We start from the raw sequence: 13,010 nt of genomic DNA, 5'->3' as shown, positions 1-13,010 counted from the left end.
AAATCTTCTTGCTCATTTACAGAAGCTTGTACTCACATATACACTGCAATGGTACGTTTCACGAATCATCTCCCGGGTAGTGATTTCTAGACAATATGATGATGTCACTTAGCCTCGTGCTATATAATGTTGAAATAGATAGATCATGACATTATATCTTCTTGTTTTAGTTGTTGCTGCTTAATTTTCTCCTGTTTCCATAATTCCAATTGAATAATACTACACTTCAAACTCCTCTCCTGACTCTGTCCGCACAAAATAAAAAGAAATAGGTCACTTCTGAGAAGTTTTGAGCCACTCGTATGACATTAAGCATTAGTAGGTCGAATTTTAAACATGTATAGTTCTTGATTTGGAAAAGAATAGCGTTCTTTTATTACCTCAAGTGTGGATATGGTCTTGGAAAGATCAAGACACTCCTCTAAAAGCAATTTTTCTTGCGCCACCACCTTTGCTAATTCAGACAGTAAAGGAACAGTCTGCTCCGCCTGTTCAAGAATCGGGTTCAATGTGAGTCCGCATTGCACAAATTTCAGATAACAAGGTAGTAGTATATAAGCTTACAAACCACTGAAGTATACCAGAGGTGAGAAAGTAGCTAGCAACAACTTCATGGAAGCTGTGAGATCAGAAGCATGTCGAAGAGCAACAGCAGCCAATTGAGTATCCACCTGCAAAATGCTTGGCTTTGTTAGAAAAACAAATCTCTTTCGCCAAAACCAAAACCTTACAATCAGTTTCCTTTGGCCTACCTCTGCACCCTCAATGAGGGGTACTCTGCAGACAACAGAATATAAGCACTCTTTCATCATGGAAAATGCTGCCATGTGTTGCCATTCCATATCTCCCCAAGACTCCAATGGCTTAAGCTACACAAATTACGAACACATCAGTCACATTTTAACACAGGTTGTTTGAATCAATCCGAACATCTGCACACCATGAATCTTGTAACAAAATATTTATTGATTGTTGTTTGCTACTGACTTGAGATCGGAGTATAGAATTCAGCTTCAGGTCAAGCTTTTCTTTCTCTAGCTTCAGTTTCTTCTGTAGCACGGAATGTCGCAACTTTATAAGACTATACCAAGCATATGTAACATTGGACTGCAAAAATCATTGAAAAACAAACAGTTCCCAGTTATGAACTGAACTATGGTAACCTCATAATCTCATGACAACAAAAATAAATAAAAAATTGTTCCCACAAAGTAGAACTAGAATCAGAGATAACCTGTGCTTGATTAGCTATCTTCTCATCCACAACATAAGCTAGAGCATTGGCATATCGCCACTGCATCAATCTGTTATGAAGCAACCGAAGTTGATGACCCATCTCCGTCATACTTGGCGCTGAAGAAACCGAATTAGACCTTACCAGCACTGAGCTAGACGAAGTAGATTTCTTACTCTTGAACAAGTCCAACCCCAAGTTGAGCAACTTCTCCACCCCCTTGGTTTTTGAGGGACTAGTAGGAGGCTTCAAGCTAGAAAACGACATCGGCAGGCCCATGTTCTCGACAGACATCGTCGGCGACCCTGTTCTTCCCGGTGACAATGCCCATTGTGTCGTCGCCCCCGTCAGCGAATGAGCTCTCCTGATCACATTTTTAATGGTGAATTTGTTCAACTTCGGAGACTTATCTCCTGATATCGGATTTGGGAGATTAGAATCCGATGTCCCTCTTCGATGCCTTAAAGGTACCTCATTCATGTACTTTGAAGAAACCCCCATGCCCAATTTTCTCGAACTCGAACCCGCATTTGGAGACCCAACAGTCTGGCCTGAACAGCCATCACTGCACTCCGATCCCGAATCAAGAGTATCGGACAAACCATCCGAAATTCGCCGAGACGGTTTCTGATACAGAGCATTTTCGTCGACTGAAAATCTCCTAGGAACAACCACATTCGAATTACTCGAAAACTTACTCGAAGACGACGAAGAAGAAGGGGAAGTAGATTTTCCCAGAAACTTGAAGTTTCTCGGGTATCTCATCGATCCACCAATGATGGGTTTGTGATTTTCCTTGGCGCTTTCTCTCTCTTTCTCCTTTTCATTCTCGAACAAACCCACTTCTCTGCGGCTTCTCTGCCTATCAAAGTTTGAATTTTTACCCTCGATATGATCTTTGAGCCTGTCGTTTCCAAGGTGATCGGCTAGAGTGTCGAGCTTCTTGTTTGATGATGAAGTTGAAGAGGGCCATAGTCCTCGGATGGGGCCCAAGTCATCGAGCTGGGTTTTGGGTTTTCGGGTTTCGTTGAAAGGCGAACCGGATTTGCGCCGGACTGGCGAGATGGCTTGGTTTGGAGATGGGAGGTTGGTGGTGGTTTCGAGCGAAGTGGCTGAAGTTGGTGATGACATAAACCGCGAGCTTACTTCGCGGGATTTGGGTCTTCTGAGTTTGTGAGATTGCTCTGTGACGACTTGATTGTTGTCATTCTTCTTCATGATTTGTTAGAGAGAGAAGGAGAGGGAGAGAGAAATGTTTGATTACTGGTGCGAAAAGAGTATGTGAGGATTTGAAGAATTGATATCTGCGTTTCTTTGGAAACAGATGGGATGATACCAAAAACAAACCACCACACTTGAAATGGCGGCAAATTAGATCCTAGGCCGGCATATGAGGGGGTGTTTTGTGGGATTTTGGAGGTGAAATAACTATAATGCCCTTGTATTGACTAAATTAGCAATTAAGTGGTATAGAGACGAAAGTAGTGTATTAATTGTTATTCAAAATAATGACTTTTTTTATTTTTCATATATATACCAATAACATAACAAGATGGGTGATTCGAACACAAAACATCGGTTACAGAAGTAACACGTATCTTAACCAATTCTTTAGTAAAAATAGTAGAACTTGTTAATGGTATTATTGCTATATATGCATGGTTAAATACAAGTAACTTTGTTTGGAAATAAACGTTAGTTTTCGGTGATAAAACACTCAAAGGGTAGTAGTAGTAGTGATTGGATGAGAGTAAAGCAAGAGACGTTAGGGAGTAGAAGACAAATGGAATAAAGAATCACACTAGGGACTCTGAGACTCAGTACAAAGTAATTCAATTAAGCCGGCAGTTAAGAGTTAACGAAGGATTTGGTTGTATTGGCATCTGCCATTTGTCAAATAAATAATGTGTTTTTGTTGTTAATTTGTGATTAGCATGAGCGTGTGTGTCTATGCAAGCTTCTTCCAATTTGAAACTGAACCCAATCAATCAAAATCCTGTTTTATCTTTTCGTTGATTCAACTCAAAATTTGAAGTGGCAAACTAATCTCATATCAAAGAAATAGTCAACTGCCAATTCAATATTTTGAGGAAGGTAAAGGCACAAAAGAGAAGAATGTTCTTTTAAATGAATTTATAAATAAACGATCTCGTCCCTCTTTTTTTCTTTTTCTTTTTTGCACAGAATATAAATAATAATAATAATAATAAAAAGAAACATGGAAGTGATTAGAGAACACAAAAGGTTCTGCACAGAAAAATAAAATAAAAATTCTGGTAATATATTTTCTTGTAACCAAAGAGTAATGCGTCAGGGACTGGGAGTATTATGGTGATGCTTAAAGTGATTGTGAAACACTGAAGTCAACGTTCACAAAAAAATTTCGAAAAAAAAAAAAATTTAAGGAAAGGAGCGCCGTTGCCGGGGATCGAACCCGGGTCACCCGCGTGACAGGCGGGCATACTTACCACTATACTACAACGACCTTGTTGATTTTAGTGTTTAGCTTCATCTTATTTAACAGATGTTAAAGCAGAAGTAGTACAAAAAGATACAAAGCCTTATATTCGTTTTAAGGCTATTATCTCTATCATTATGTCGATTTAGCTTCACCTTATAACTATGATTTCTCTCTATCAAATTTCTTTATCTTTTTCTTTATAGGAATCTATCAGATCAAAAATCGACTTTACATTTTCTTTATCATTCCTTACCGGTTGCATCGTTGCGGTTGAATCTTGAAACAAGCATATTTTGTCATGTCAGCAGGTGAAGAAAGGAAGTAAGCCAAGCGCAAATCTTAAGAGTAGATGAAAATGATTAATTTGATTAGATAGGAAGTAAGAAACTTTGCCTACCAATAGGTCCAATACCAGGCAGTAAAAGGCAATATCCTATCTATGTATTGCACAAGAGACCAAATCAAAAGGTTACTATAAACTACCAAGGTTGTACCGTTCAACCTATACCACAGATACTGCAACAACAAAAAAAAGTTATTCAAGAATAGTGGTTAGCATTAACAATTCTGAATGACTTAATGAAGTAAATCATCTATACTACAACACGATCAAATAAACACTACCCCCATCTTACAACCAATCCCCATGCTTGATCTTGCAAAATCATCATGCAAGCATTCATGACCTCAAAAAGGCTACATCTGCTTTACGCACCAACTCCGTCGTGATAGAGAAGAAACTCCTATGTCTGAAATCAATGGAAATTGCATCTTTGTAATAAGGGATGGCTATAATCAACATATTTCTCCCAAAGGGGCTTGTACTTTTCCATCCCAATCTTCAACCATGGTTTCGAGTTTCCATTGTAGTGCAGCACAGCTCCTTTCTCTATCAAATGAGGATCAACATTTGTGTAGCCTAAACCCAGAATATGCCACGAGGGATCCAAAGGCTCTGTCAATCCGTAGAACGTCAACAATCCAGGTGGCAATGTGCCAAGTTTCCACAATGTTCGATCTACATTTCTTTCCTGCCAGTAGTGGTAGATACCGGTGACATTCCTCTTCCTCCACTGAACCAAATCAAAAACATTCATCCCAAACGCCCATCCACATGCATCAGGGTCAAAATGTGCTCTTATGAGAGGGTGAGAGTAATTCAGATATTTATGGTATCTGTGAAATGTCTCCATGCATGTCTCCACCGCTCCATTAACATTACCATTCAAATCAATAGAGAAAAGATCAGACACATCCTTCTGAACCACAACATCATCATCCAAAAACACCACCTTCTTCAGGGCAGGAAAAACTTCTGGAATATAAAACCTCAGATGATTAAGCATAGAAAGATACTTTGGGTTCCGAAACTTGATTGGTGTCCGGCCATCATCATTATTTCCAGAAAAATAATAACTTTGAGTTTCAGAGTCTTGGAGCTGCTTAAGTACGGGAACATAAGAAGCATTTAACCATGTAAAATCAGCAAATTTTTGAACCTCAACGACCACTCCTCTGAAGCTGTTTATAGAAAACCAGGCCTTCATTGCAGCATAGTTGATTTCATCAGTTACGAGATGGAAGACAATCTTATCTGGACTTTTGGAATTTATAGAAGTTGAATTGACCACAACTGAAGTTGCTAGGATGTTGTCAGAGAAGACACAGAAATGATAGAGATTGTTATCCTTCAGTTTCATGTCTATTTGCTTTCTGTCCTTGGTTTTCCTCTGTAGATTTGAGTTTCTGAACCATTCACCAGTCAACTGAATACCAAGACAGTAGAGACTTTTTGGGACTTCTTCAGCAGCTATTTGTCCATATTTTGAACTTTTCTCACTCACAGAACTCATCTGTTCTTCCAGAGCTTGGATTTTGGCTTTCAGTCTCATGATCATGGTTGCACTATCATAATGGAGCTGCTGTGCTTGGTACAGTATTAGTGCCATATCGTGAATTGCAGTTTCCGATTCTCTAATTGTCAGAGGAATTCGCCTGGTTGCAGCATTTGACAGCAGGATCTGTGAACTTCGAATCTGAGCACTTAATTCCCAAGCAAATTGAAGGTTGTTGCTTTCTTTGGCAATCACAACGAAAGCTTTTGCCAGAGCAATTTGGTCATTGAGCTGCCTGGAAACTGAGTTGGGATTCAACATTTCTTCGGTAATGTTAAGGCCTTCCATAAGTCTATCATTCCTGTATCTCTGCGGAAGGAAAACAAGCACATTTTTCTTAATTTTGCAAAAAGAAAGTGAAAAGCTAAAGGGAAAAACGATGCATCTATCATTTCCTCCACTGCAGAAAAGAGTCAAACAAAGATTTGTCTTTTATCCAAATAAAAAGAAAATTCAATTTGTCTACCAAAATCATGAAGGAGGATATTGGTGCCACCATATAAAACCAGCTTCCTGGCATTCAGGCCACATGATATGGTGTCACGATACATTACCAAAACAGAATGCTAGGATTCAGCCAGAGTTTTTATTATTTGTACTTTATGATGACATCTAAACTAAGTGTTCCTTGACTTTGTGATGACAATAAAATTTCTAGATTTTTTTCTTTGATTTTAATGTAATAAACTCTACAAATTTCACAAGGATCCACAATATGAGCATACTAGTCTGAAAATTTTGATACACTCAAAAAGACAATCAGCCAAGCACATCCATATCATTCGACAAGCATTAAATCTCTACACTGCCTCTCAAAAACATTAACTATTTTTAGGCTTCTCTGGGGTGTACTATATTTCAAGATCCATGATGCAAGCAAGTTCAGTCAAATGGCCCTGGAATCCCTTACACAAATCAAAATTTCTTTTAGTACCCTTCTGGTATACTCCCTTGTCACATTCCACATAATAGATAGTGAAAGTAACAGGTTTTTTTTTTTTTTTTTTTTTTTCTCCCAATAGATCTTGTGCACTCAACTCCTATTACATGAAAAGGAGAGTCTTGAACCCTTTCAATGAAAGTTTTGGGAATAATAAGATCATGTCAGATGACAACTAGATCAAACGCCAAACCCCAACTCAATAACACTAATGCCTTAGCATGAACAAAATCCCAAGTATACAAAATCAACTCCTTTCTATAACTCCAACCTTTTCTACCTCACCTCCCAAGTCACTCAAAAACCCAATATCTACAACTCCAATTCCCTCTTTATTCCTACATTTTCTAAGGAACATTCAACTAAACCAAAAACAAAAAGAAAAAAAACAGAGGGTAGAGAAGTACATACCGTGGGAATGACAGGCCTGGACTCCATCTGATTTCCTCTGCTCAAAGTGAAAATGAAGAGCAAAACTGCAACCCCACACAGTACCCACCACAAGGCATTGGGAAACCGCCTCCTCAGGGGCCTCCGAAAGTCCGCGGCTCTCCGCCTCATTATTCTCTACCAGTTCCAAATCTGAAGGGCCAATACGGTACCCGTTTGTTTCCCGAGAAAGCTGCAGCCTTTTACACAGAGATCGCCAAGGTGGATTAAATTCGAGTGACTGGATCTTACCGCACAATACTTTTCCAGGGCTGAGACTTGAGATTTGCGATCATAATTGGGATTGAAATTTAGGGTTATGAGGGTTGAATAACTTGAATTGGGTTGGGTTTTGGATTGACGAAGATTTAGCAACACTGGGAAGGGAAATTTGGCACAGAGAAAGAAGGAAGAAGAAGCTCGTCTTCTCAGTCTTTTTTTTGGTCTGAATTGTCTTCTCAGTCTTTCTTCACCAGACAGACAACAACTGTTGGGAGTTTGTGTGTGTGATTGTGTGGAGTGAGAGTGGCGTGGGCTCTTCTCTTTTGTCCAAGTTCTGATAATAATACTCTTTCTTAATTTTCATTATTCTAAATTTATTTGTTAATTGGGCATGCGCATGACTATATGTCTATGAGATTCAGATGAAAATAACAGCAAAGTTTTAGAATAATTAATTCAATTGCTGGGGTCATTTTCATTTGATCTCGTGGCTTCTCTTAATAATGTGGGGGGTTTCAGGTCTGTTTCCTCTATTTGACGAAGACATGCACCCAACATTTTAATTCCTCGCATTCAGATTTCTGACTTTCACATATACTAACAATTCTATCGAGCGTAATGTGGAAGATTTTTCTTGAACGTGAATTATATTTGATGCAAACGCATTTGCAGTTGAGGAATCATTCATTATATATTGTATTTTATTTAGTCAAGTTTTTAATATGAAACTTTATATTTTTCAACACGTCTTCTCATGTGGGACCATCATGTAGTGGGCCACACATGGAATCAAGTCCACATAAGAATCAAACATTCAAACCCAACACGTGAACGTTACGTATTGGGTAGGAGTATGGGTAAACATTCAAGTCCAACATATAAATATCACATATTGGGTAAGGGTAAGGGCCCAATTCAGGCCTAGTCTGCTTTGATACTATGTTAAAATTTTAGAAAGGGACGGACCCTTGGCCTACCACTAGCAACACCGATATTGTCCTCAACTTAACCATTTACAAAGCCTAGTAGGTATAAAGTTTTATCACAAAAAGCCTTTATTATATTAGTAGTAGAACTATTCATTATATGTTGTATTTTATTTAGGAGTGCTGCTAAACGAACCCTAAAATTAACTGAGTACATCATACTATCAAACTATTTATTGAATTACTAATTTATCCTAATATAAAATGACCAAAAATGATATTTTGAATTGTGAAACATAAACAAAAATGAAAAAAATAATTTATCCGCATTTGATAATTACACCCTAAACACAATTTATCCTAATAAGTACACCTTACTCACCATATTCAATCCTAATCAAACATAAACAAGAAACCCTACTCCAAAAACTATGTTATTTCCTTTTAATTTACAATAACAAAGATTAAAAAACCTCCAAATACCAAGCGAGTTCATACCTGCTTACTTGGAATGGAAGCTGGAAATTGGTAATTGTGTATTGAAATTCTAAAAAATTGAAGAAACCCAATTCAATTTGGTGAAAACTAAGAAAATAAAGATTGAAACTTTAGGGATTTGAGTTGAAGAATCTGCTTACTTGGGAAAAATAAATAGAAACCCTATTCCATTATGTGGCTGAGCGAGGTACATGGGCTAATTCATCCAAACTCAAATCAGGGAAAGTGATGCAGAGAGAATTCAAATATAAGGAAAATTAAAAGATAAAACTGAGGAAGGCCCTTTAGTGGTTGAAGGAGAAAAAGCCAGACACACTCTGATCATACAAAGATAGGATTTCCTAGGGGAATCCCAACAAGGTCATCACGATACATGCATCCTTAAATTGAACTTTTTATCTTTGTTTTTGTCCGCTCTAATTTAAGATCCGGGAAACATCATTTAATCAATTAAAGAACAATAAAGCAAAGAGAAAACAAGGGGCTTTCTGCTGCCTTTGAATCTAAGCTTCTCAGCCATAATATCGGAATAATTTAGTCTGCTACTTGACCTTAAAGAATATTGTTACCAGATTCGAATGGGTTTGCTGCTGTGTGATAGAGTGAGTTAGGGTGTATCTAGGGTATTTTTGGTAGTTAAATATGGTGTACTTAGTTAATTTTACATTTTGATTTAAATATTATGATGTACTTAGAACATAAAGTGTACTCAGTTAATTTTAAGGTTCATTTAGCAGTACTCTTATTTAGTCAAGTTTCCGACGTGGGACTTTATATTCTTCAACAGTTCACTTTTAAATGACGAAAAGATAAATATGAAAAGAATTGTAATTTAATTTATTTATTTTTAGTACAAGCGATAGTTTAAATTACAAGAAATGAGGATTTTTCACACACACGCAAAAACATCAAACAAAGAAGTAGGTTGTGGAAATGAATTAAATGATAATCGAAGTTAGAAAATGATCTCTACTTGGAACATTCAACATCGAAAGAAGTCTCAAATTCAAACCTCCCTCTCCTCCTCTTGTCGATAAAGGAGAAGAAAAAAATCCATCGGATTTGTTGCTAGGATTGACCTTCAATTTAAAAACATAATGTTGATAGCCAAGTCACACAGACTTATTCAAATGGAATTTTATTTCTTGTTTTTTTGACTTGTTTTTCTTTTACAATACAAGAACCCAGAACAAATGCAATGAAAATAAGTAAGCCAATAACTAGTACAGATGTAAATTGATCTTATACATAACCTTACATCTCTAAGCCAACAAAAAACTAAAACAACATACAACTGACGAGGGCGCCTGAATGACTCTCTAGAAAGGTTTGTAGTAGCCTTCTATTTCAAAAAGAGTATGCGCTAACGCTGGTGTGCTAAAGAATGGGAGTTTGACATACTTGCCACCAAGAGCACACCTTATACACTTCAACAAGATGAAGATGTACGCGAATGAGACAACTGCCCAGTATTCTATGCCGAACGTCCCATCGAAGTGTATCAGCGGAAAAAAATTGCTCGAAACCTCTACCACTTGCAGTATCATTTCTAACAACATCGCCATCATTATATGGTACCTAAAGAAGTGAGGCCACTCTTTCTTCTTCACCACTCCATAATATGTAGGTAAGGTATATATCATTGTGAACCAGACAGGTAACCTCGTTATTGCTCCTGGGACATAATAAACCAAATCTTTAAATACTTCGTAGTGTTCTGTGAAGGGTCTAATGAGAAACCCAGTATCAGACGTCTGCAAAGCTATCAAGTAGGGGAGACATGCTAAAGTTCTCCACCACCAATCTGGCTTCTCTTTCATTTTTGGGAAAGGTATGGTGACGGAATTATTCTTTTTTGCTTGTGCCAATGTTGAAGACTTGCGTTGTCTAAGTAACAATGGTAGTTTGTGTGACTGATCACTGCCTCGTTCTCCCCTTAACAATGTGGATGATGTAGCAGACAGGTGCAAGCTTGGCAATCCTGAAAATTATGAGTTCAGGATTATAAGAGCATGAAAACAATCTCAATGATGCTCCTATGCAAGTATGCATTTCATCTTCGTCCGGATAGAAAATGAGACTTTGTACATAACATATTAAATGAGCTCATCATAACACAACACAACAGATTAGTTTCAAATAAGCTTATAGGTTCTAAACCTCTTTTACTCTGAGACCAAGGATTGGCTAGATGGGATTTTTCTATTTTAATTCATTTCTTGCGATTGAAACAAGGAAGATGATTGACAAGATATTGGACATACCTGTAGAAGTCCAGCCGTGCAGATTGTGATTAGGTTGTTGTAGATTTCTGCTGCTGGACAATATAGGGAATGTACTCAAGTTAGATTTGCAAGCAACCCTGTTGGGCTTGTTGCGTCTTTTGAGGTTCACATCGTTATACCTAGTTAAAGACCAATATAATGTATACTGATTAGCATTAAGACAGGAGCTGAGAAACAATCATCAAGCTGAAGCCCTCTTTGTTTCTTCAATAGAACGCTACTATTGATGAAGACAGGAGCTGAGAAACAATCATGCTAATAATTCTTATAATTGTGTTTTAATAACCATCTAAGTGAAACACATGAGATAGAAATCTATATCACTCAGACCCTTAGAAATAAGCTCCGGCCTTAGAATCTGACTTCCAACTCCAAGGCTCCGAAACAGGGCGTCACAGAACTTCTCTAACATTACAATGCAGTGAGCCCTTTATCCGTGTCTCCAGCACCTTTTCTTTTGGCAATTACAGATTCTAGAAAACTGTTTTCAATTTTATGTAGAGCCATGTATGACATGGCCGTGCTCGTGGTAAGGGTACACACTTGGCCACTCTGTTTGTTCTGAAAACAACCTCTCATCAAAAAGCAAGCTATGTTTATTTCAGTACAACTAAAAGGAAACACTTGAAAGATTTATGTGCCGTATCTACGAAAGAACTTGATCCACCTACCAACCAACACTATACACTCTTCATTGCAAAGTCATACCGATCCTCCCCAAACAAAATCTATGGCAACCTTTCAGAGATTAGCTATGGCTTCCCTTAGCCCTTTCATATAAGAGTGCGATCATGACTCAAACTCGTTACCAGGTTAGAAGTTTAAAGAGTAACGCTACAAAAAATTCTTTATCCAAAACCAGAGCTACATAAACAATTTCCTAAAGTCCCATTTTTTTCCTCTTACATTAGGATTCCGTTCCTAATGTCTGAAAATCCTAAAATCCGCTTCTTGCTAAAGCAGTAAAATTTACAAATTTATAATAGTAATGAATACAAAAATAAAAAATACAAAAATAAAAAATTGCCCAAGACCCAATTAACTCTTAACTGTTTCAAGGAATTATGAAATCGAAAAGAAAAAAAAGAACGAAGCCAGGGAAAAAAAAAAATTCAAAATTAAACTAAGAACAAAAACAGAAGTGGGTTCCTTATAAGATGGCGATCTCATTACCAAACACGCTAATTTTTTATTTTTCATTTCTCTGTATTTATGAGATCAATGGTAGCTATAACTATAAGGATCGAATACGTACCGAGAGGCAGCGGGTGAGGCAAGAACGGTAAGGCGGCAGCCCAAGGTGGTTGCCATGGCTTGTTGAGATGTGTTCTGGTTTCGCGCACTCTTAAATACTCGGCGCCGTCTGGGTTCCTTTGTTCGCAAGTATTATAGGGCCCCCCACTCCTATATAAAAATCAACTGGGCTTGTGCGGAATTTTTAAGTGGTTGAGGGAGTATGAAGTTTATTTATTTTACCCAAAATAAGGTTTTTGTGTTATTTATTTTTAATTCAAGGATTGAAATGCAAATAGTTTAACTCTTATCCTATATATAAAGACAAATAATTACTAACCAATTTGGGTATGTACATGCGCATCCTCTAAACTTTCCACAGGAGGTAGGATGGGTGAGTTGAACAATTCCTTTAATCAAATTTTCTTTTCCTTTTCCTTTTTGGTTTGCCCTAAATTTCTATGTTTACATAAGCTTTTCCATAGTGTTTAAAAATAATAATAATAACGAAACATTTATAAAGCTATTTTTACAGCGGCAACTCACAAATAAAATTATGTTATTCGATGAGTTCGTACAACTAAGTATTGAAGTCCCCAAAAATATAATGTATCATATTTCAATATTTATATTGATGTAATTTGAACTTGAAGCTTCTTCCTATTAAGGTGAGGACAACTACTACTAAACAGAAGATTCATAATATCCTTTTCTTAATTGACATATGGCTCGTTTGAGAGTGATTCTGGATTAGGCTAGAATCACTTATGGGGAAAATAATTTTAAGTAATTATAGAAAGAAGCATCTCCCATGTGCTTCTCCATAAACGAGCCGATATTGTATTATCTTAAATATGATCGAATGCAAGCACTCAGCAACTAATGTT

General features: G+C 37.3%; 3 protein-coding genes and 1 non-coding gene across 5 annotated transcripts; all 4 read right to left on the bottom strand.

The window, feature by feature from the left end:
* Window positions 1-17: 17 nt before the first annotated feature.
* LOC117621948 (QWRF motif-containing protein 3) lies at window positions 18-2,452 on the bottom strand. Its single transcript, XM_034352475.1, has 6 exons — window positions 1,235-2,452; window positions 988-1,107; window positions 753-869; window positions 582-671; window positions 381-488; window positions 18-245 (listed from the first exon to the last, which is right to left on the bottom strand). Exons 1-6 carry the CDS (start codon window positions 2,450-2,452, stop codon window positions 144-146), a joined length of 1,755 nt encoding a protein of 584 aa, XP_034208366.1. The 3' UTR covers window positions 18-143.
* A 1,195-nt stretch (window positions 2,453-3,647) lies between these two features.
* TRNAD-GUC lies at window positions 3,648-3,719 on the bottom strand. Its single transcript has one exon. It is a non-coding gene; the product is annotated as a tRNA-Asp (tRNA).
* A 396-nt stretch (window positions 3,720-4,115) lies between these two features.
* On the bottom strand, window positions 4,116-7,557 carry LOC117622939 (probable galacturonosyltransferase 10). The gene is made up of 2 exons (XM_034353759.1): window positions 6,942-7,557; window positions 4,116-5,899 (listed from the first exon to the last, which is right to left on the bottom strand). Exons 1-2 carry the CDS (start codon window positions 7,089-7,091, stop codon window positions 4,451-4,453), a joined length of 1,599 nt encoding a protein of 532 aa, XP_034209650.1. The 5' UTR covers window positions 7,092-7,557; the 3' UTR covers window positions 4,116-4,450.
* Window positions 7,558-9,727: 2,170 nt separating this feature from the next.
* On the bottom strand, window positions 9,728-12,261 carry LOC117622498 (protein TIC 20-IV, chloroplastic-like). Of its 2 annotated transcripts, none has more exons than XM_034353187.1 (3): window positions 12,146-12,261; window positions 10,870-11,009; window positions 9,728-10,586 (listed from the first exon to the last, which is right to left on the bottom strand). In XM_034353187.1, exons 1-3 carry the CDS (start codon window positions 12,199-12,201, stop codon window positions 9,925-9,927), a joined length of 858 nt encoding a protein of 285 aa, XP_034209078.1. In that variant the 5' UTR covers window positions 12,202-12,261; the 3' UTR covers window positions 9,728-9,924. The 2 variants fall into 2 exon arrangements, with proteins under 2 accessions (XP_034209078.1, XP_034209079.1); XM_034353188.1 differs by having other exon boundaries at window positions 10,870-10,922; window positions 12,146-12,245.
* Between the last annotated feature and the right edge of the window lie 749 nt (window positions 12,262-13,010).

Source organism: Prunus dulcis, chromosome 3 (genome assembly GCF_902201215.1).
Source record: "Prunus dulcis chromosome 3, ALMONDv2, whole genome shotgun sequence".
In the NCBI taxonomy this organism is placed as follows: domain Eukaryota; kingdom Viridiplantae; phylum Streptophyta; class Magnoliopsida; order Rosales; family Rosaceae; genus Prunus; species Prunus dulcis.
The sequence above is the reverse complement of the archived record's forward strand: the minus strand, read 5'-3'. Positions and strand labels throughout refer to the sequence as shown.